General features: G+C 32.7%; 1 protein-coding gene across 1 annotated transcript; it reads right to left on the minus strand.

The window, feature by feature from the left end:
- Positions 1–396: 396 nt before the first annotated feature.
- On the minus strand, positions 397–6,054 carry LOC134701181 (uncharacterized). The gene is made up of 5 exons (XM_063562319.1): positions 5,990–6,054; positions 3,970–4,141; positions 2,792–3,097; positions 1,237–1,291; positions 397–505 (listed from the first exon to the last, which is right to left on the minus strand). The coding sequence occupies exons 1-5, from the start codon at positions 6,020–6,022 to the stop codon at positions 397–399; spliced, it is 675 nt and encodes a 224-aa protein (XP_063418389.1). The 5' UTR covers positions 6,023–6,054.
- Positions 6,055–7,313: the final 1,259 nt, after the last annotated feature.

Raw genomic sequence — 7,313 nt, forward strand, 5'->3', positions numbered from 1 at the left:
AGTTGCTATTTAGCGCTAACTGTATGAAGACCTTTTCTGAATATGTCGAACAAAATTTTAAAATAATAATTTTGACGTCCTACAGAGTTATGTCTTATGAACATCTGAAGGATGACTGTTGGTCAATTTATAATACCTTTTATTTTCAAATTGAATTTTCGACAAAATGATTGTATCAAATTTCCTTTGGTATTACAAATAAAAACATATTTAGCATTTATGAACGAATAAATACAACAATTGGTATCATTTGTTATCATTGATTTTGAACCAGTTGCCAAATCCAGACTTTCAAAGATTTGTTCAATTTCTTTCAACTTTCTTTTCATCTTGTAACGATGGAAACTTAAAAAATGTAATACCAAAACAACGGTTTACTTAATAATTATTAATTTATTAATTAATCCTTTCTGTAGCAGGTATAAACTTACTGGTCGGAAGATGGTTTATGTTGTATTTGTTGCTATCAAACTCATTGATTTTTATTGTCCGTGATATATTAAACCTGTAATGAAAACATATGCATGGTTAATGTAGCATAGATTGCAAACAAAATTTTACAAAAAATATTCAAACATAAAATTTTCTTTTATGAATTACACAGAAGTTCAAAGAATGAAGTTTTGAGATGTTTTGATGTTTTCGTCGAGAACATAACTGAAAATTGTTGTCCATTTAGTATTGGTATACAACTTCCAATTTTTTTGACAATATAGTCATTTGCGCATCATGACAACTAAGATCAATAATATGTTTAAATGAATTTAACGAAACAATATACAATATATATATTACAACTCGTCTAAACATCAACCCAACAATGTTAGATCTGTAGATTTGCTTTCGCAAATATTTGGTTCTTCCCTCGCCGGATTCAAACCCATGCTACTGTGATATCGTGACACCAAATCGCCTGCACTGCAGCCGTCCCGCTAGACCACACGACCACCTGGGCTCTACTAAATATTATCGACCTGTTAGTCAAATGCGTTTTGTTTAAATATACTTTTTCACTTTTTTGTATTTTGGAAAATACATTTAGACCCTTTTACAACGAATCTGTTCCACATGCACATATTCATAAATATTTTGATATGAGCGTCACTGATGAGTCGTATGTAGACGAAACGCGCGTCTGGCGTACTAAATCATAATCCTGTACTTTTGATAACTAATTAGACGAGTTGTATAAAGACATATTTTTTTTTTATTCAATTATTAGGAAAAAAAACTTACATATCGTCCAAGTCATGGCGTCTTGTCATTTTCATTTCATGATAGCATTTAATATCTGGAAAATAAAAATGTTTTCTACAATATAGAAATGGATCACTTTTCCCGTCAAAAGTAATGGTCAGTAGCAATTTAGTTTGAACAATCGCCATGACCAGCTTATATGCAAATGCCTTCAATTCTCATCGTTGCACTATGAAGTAGCGGAAATTTGGACTGCAACTGGAATATAAGAGTATATTCATGTTCATGATATTGGAAAGGGATAGCATTTTGGCTTGCAAATGATCACCTACGGACCCTTAAATAGTTGTTACAAGGGTTTAAAACGTGCAAAGAGCATTGCGATCTCTTAACAAATGCATCGGATTCACGCCACTACTCTGACTATACGTAAAAATTGAGAATGAAAATGGGGAATGTGTCAAGGAGACAAAAACCCGACAAAAGAGCAGAAAACAACCGAAGGACACCAATGGATATAAAACATAGGAAGAAAATTCCGCACCCGGAGGTCGGTTTCAGCTGGTCCCTTAAACAAAAATGTGTACTAGTTCAGTGAAAATGGACGTCATACTAAACTCCTAAACATGTAAATGATCAACTTAAACTAAAAATCATACACGACTAAAACAGGCCCGAAAAGTCTGACTTCTCTCTAACATGTTTATGTGATCTCAACCGCCTCCTATACATCTGGCCAATATTGAAAAAAACCAAACACAGAGCAATACGTACAGTTAAAACTAAGTTTAAAAGAAGACCATGTCCGATGTCAAAATAGGTGACCTAAGAAAGGAAGCAAAATGACAGTGATACATAAATTAACAAAGGGCTACTGGTACTGACATGTCAGCTCCAGACCTCAATTTAACTAATTGAAAGATTTTGTTTTGTTTTGTTTTGTCATATGAAAATAAAGCACAATTTGTACTGTCAGGGGTTAGGTATCATACCATCATAAAAAACATGAGAAGAACTTAACTCGTTATTGCAAAAAAATGGTTTTAAGAATGAATTTGTTTATTTTCGATGCAAAGACTATGTTAGTGAATCAATTTTAATACCAAAACATTCCATTTTGATGAACAGACAACAGCGTAGTTGGTCATCCCGAACAGCCGGACGAATGTTGCACTTATAGAGTTCGACAAATCAACCGAAAGAAAGTTAGCTCATTAAGTCTTCAACAATAGGCAAGAATCAATACACTATATCAAGCTCTTAAGCGTCTAACCTGTGAATAAATTCAATAGTAACAATGAAATTTCTGCCGTTTCAATCTAATTATCAACGAACTGCATTCAACATTGGTCATCAAATACTGACGGGGATAGATACCAATATAAAGGGGTAACTACATGGCTGGAAATCTCCAGGGGACAAGACGTCCATCGGTATTAGCAATGATATAGATATAGTATGTGTAGGGGAAATCCTTATTCTAAACATAAATATAACCTCAATCCCTAAAGCGGTTTTAATTTTTGATAGACAAGCTAAATCAAATATTGATAGAACTACATTAAAATCTGACAAAAAAGAAAATGTCCATTACCTTCCAGTCCAACCGTTTCGTTGTATGAATTATTTCCGAGATAACAGGAACAATCTTCAGTTGAAGGATTGCAGTAACATTGGTGGGCTGAGCTCGTGATAAAAGAATATCCTCCATTAGTATTACAAATACAATTTCTGTCGACCGTAGTGTCGCCGATTTCATACGTCTCCTGACCTAGGCTGTTACAACGTGATTTTTGAAAGGTGCAATCACTGTATCCAACTGTCTCAAAAATGAAAGGCTGATATCGATTACTACTACATGCTACTCTGTTTAAGTTAGGTTGAAAGACGTATTTATAACCTGCAAAGAAAGTGAATAATATTTTGAATACATTTACTTTTAGAACGTGTTTGTTTTTATATAAGTGAAATTCTGCTATATCTTAATTTGCCATATCAATAATTATCAAAGTTACCAAAATTAAATTTTAAAACTTGATATTATACTTTTACTACCAAGTCGAAATTTGTGATTATAACACAACAGCTCAATTGTTAGGACTCACTAGAAAGATATTTCACTTGACCTATGTATTTCATCTATACTCAAACGGGAAATTTGCATTTTAGTGTAGTTTAACAAACCTACAGCCTCAATATATTAAAATAATAAAATCTGAAGAGATATGATGTATCAAATATTTTTCTTTTATACGTTTTCAAGACAAACTTGTCAACTCAAACACTTCTGAACATTAAAAAGTGTACTCGTCTTCCCCTTTTTGATACTTTCTTTCCTTTTTGGGGGGGATTTTTTTCCAAAAAAAATTTTCACCGGGGGTACAGTTGCGAATTGTTGGTTTTTCAAATAAGGAAACAGTGACAGGCTCATACATAAAGATTTTGACAGCAGATAGAATTGTGAACCCTATAATCAGCACGACTTTATCAGATTACAGTACTAACATTATAAGCTTTAGATAAGGCGTATGTACTTCAATTTAGTCATGATTCCGCAATGTCGCTGGTGTTTTTCAGTATCTTTAATACTGAAAGTTTATCTATTTACATATCTGTTTTATCATGAATCGAACATCTTAATGTTGACTGTTTAGAAAATATGAGATTTATTTTTTATTTTGCCACGTTCAATCTGATGAAGCTCAAATAGAAAAAAAATGACACTCTACCATCATGACCTTTATGGGACAAACGTTTATAAAAATAACTTACCAGGTCCTACAATGCTAGGTCTATAACATCTATCTCTGTATACATTTATTTGAAGGTTTATGTCGAATAAACAAGTATAGTTTGTTGTCGGCTTACACATGGATTTAGCCCTAAGATTCCAGTGTGCCTGCGATGGACAGATGAACTCGTATGATCCAACTAATGATACCATCTACAAAATAGAAATATAGAATACAAGTTCAAACATAATGTTCTTTTGATACCCTTTCCTGTTAAGAATAGTGCTGTAATAAATTATTTCCGTAAATTGATCTATAAAATGATCTGCAATTGTTTCAAGATTATAAATTCTACTGAATATGATTATAGTTATCAAAGGTACTAGTATTATAATTTAGTACGCAAGACGCGCGTTTCGTCTACATAAGACTCATCAGTGACGCTCATATCAAAATATTTCTAAAGCCAAACAAGTAAAAAGTTGAAGAGCATTGAGGATCCAAAAGTCTAAAAAATTGTGCCAAATACGGCTAAGGTAATCTATGCCTGGGATAAGAAAATCCTTCGTTTTTCGGTAAATTCAAAGTTTTGTAAACAGGAAATTAATAAAAATGACCACATTAATGATATTCATGTCAACACCGAAGTGTTGACTACTGGGCTGGTGATACCCTCGGGGCCGAAACGTCCACCAGCAGTGGCATCGACCCAGTGGTGTAAATAGTTATCAAAGGTACCAGGATCATCATTTAGTACGCCAGACGCGCGTTTCGTCTACATAAGACTCATCAGTGACGCTCATATTAAAATATTTTTAAAGCCAAACAAGCAAAAAGTTGAAGAGCATTGAGGATCCAAAAGTCCAAAAAGTTGTGTTGAACATGTGTGGGATTTCGTCTGACGGCATGATTGTTTTTTATAGTTTGTTAAGGTAAAATTTTGTTTATTGCAGTCCTTTCAATTTCAGATTTAAACGAACTATATTAATAAAAATCGTGTCTGAGGATACTATGGCCACACATACCATTTATCGAACAATTTAATTGACTCATTCCTTAGAAATATTGTTGTACAGATTCAGAATTGGTAAGCATATTACGTAATACATATATTTTCAATAACTGTATAGAAAACAAAGCCAATCAGGTATCAGCAAAAAGTAAGTTAGCAAAAAACCACTAAATGCAAAGAAAATTTAAAGCGGAAAGTAATTTATAAAATCCCCAAATCATATGCTTCAGCACATCAAATGAATAGAAAGCAACTGATTTATACTTTTTCGAAACAGACGGTTTTTTTTTTAAATAAACCCGCTTCATCAACTTTTAGCTCAGACACTATTGACATTTATGAAGTCTGAGAAGCAGCTGCAGGTTCTTAAATACGTGAGATGTATATCCCATTTCCAATTGTAATTGGGGTATTCTAAGGTTCTGAAATTTATTATTTCAGAATCAAATCGTCTCGTTTGCTTTAGGTTCTAGTACTAAGATGACCGCTCGAGCTAAATCGAGATATAAGTCTATTAATACGAAGGAGGTAGCCGTGTCTATTGTTTAATTTATTCTAGTTCTGAAGGATATATTAATTGAACATACTCAGAGTTTAGAGTGTAAAGGAAATGACAATCATCAATAAATCATACGATATCTTTTTTTAATTTCTATTGAAACGCTCATTTGAAAATAATAGTTTCCTTTCTAAAGGCCCATTTAGTCAGAATTCTATAAATTGGATGTAATGTCCTATTATATATATAAAACGGGAAACACGTATGAACCACAACAACAAACTACAATCACTAACAGGAACATATTATAGTACTTTGAAATCAAAGCTACATTTAAATGTACTGTTTTAACAACAGTCTTCCCTTTAGGTGCTCATGGAACAGTAAATTGACATCAAAACGTTTACACCAAAAGTATCGTATGTGCTTAGTTTTATTTTGATGCGATCACTTCATGGTTAACTTACTGGTACTTCTTAGGAAGGAATGAAACGGGAAAGTACGAAAAATGTTCTATAATAAAATATTTCAGTTTTATATTATACATACCTGAAAGACAGTCAGTAAGATTAAGATGTCCATCAAATTGTTTCTTCAATGCCTAAATTTGCCACCTAAAAAGATCAGAATTATACTAATTAACTTTTTGATTGATTGGCGTTTACTAGACGCCGCGTCACCACAAAACGGATCCATGATATATCGACGAGAATATATTATATTTCAAAAATCAGGTCTTTCAATCTACTAAACCTTTGATTTTAAGCGCATCTATATTTGCAAATACGATAAACCTAGATGTTTCAGTGACAACATTTTTAAATATTTTTGCACTCATATAACATATTTATATTTTGGAATATGCTTTAAATCTTTTAAAATTGTTAATTTTATTTAGACTGGAATATTGTTGAATAAATCATTCATTTTATAAAATGTGTTCTCAAGATATCTTAAAAGTCGATACATTTAATTAGATATAGAAAGATGTGGTGTGAGTGCCATTGAGACAACTCTTAATCCAAACACATTAAGTTGTACATTTGAAATCGTAAGGTATCATTGTCGTTTGTTGATGTAGCTCGTAAGGGTTTTTCGTTCTTTATGAAAATTAGACCGTTGGCTCCCCTGTTTTAATGAATTTGCACTAGCAATTTTTGGGCCCTTCAAAGCTTGCTTTTCGATGTGAAAAGGCTTAACACAATCAAAATATATATTCACAAAAAGTAGACATGCACTGAACGAAAAAAAACAATTGATCTTAGACACAATGTAAATAAAATATTAATCAAACAAGTTTTTTTTTTGTACAACAGTATCAGATTAACAACCATACCTTTACACAAAATGCCGCGTCGTATTTAAATCTGGTTGTAGACGAATTTCTAATGGAATAATCTTGTTTTCATGTTCATTTTTTCTCCATAATATCTTCATGAAAGGGATTGGCAACATTTTAATGATTGATTGCCTGCAAATGTCTTTAGCGTGACGATTTATGCGAGACCAGACTTAAAAGGTCCGTGAGAGAGTGCAATTTAGTCGGACTCTACATACAGACTTTCAATTTTTTTGCGAGGTTATAAAGGTATCAAGACAGACGAAACTTTGGTAATGCACAGCTTTGACACATTCGATCTTTGATTCTCTTTCGGAGCTATACTCTATGAAACCATAAACTAGTTTAGACCAAACGGGACATCTATATAAATTTATTAAAATTTGAGCCCAGTCAGTGCTACCCATAAAGTTTAAACAATTCAAAGCTTTAACATACTTCGATCTTAACTTTTTGATATGGGGAGAAGTTAACCGTCTGTAGCGATTTCAGTTTGTCAGTATAATTTATTAGTACATTTCTACAGGGCACCGC

Source organism: Mytilus trossulus, unplaced genomic scaffold (assembly GCF_036588685.1).
Source record: "Mytilus trossulus isolate FHL-02 unplaced genomic scaffold, PNRI_Mtr1.1.1.hap1 h1tg000233l__unscaffolded, whole genome shotgun sequence".
Classification (NCBI taxonomy): domain Eukaryota; kingdom Metazoa; phylum Mollusca; class Bivalvia; order Mytilida; family Mytilidae; genus Mytilus; species Mytilus trossulus.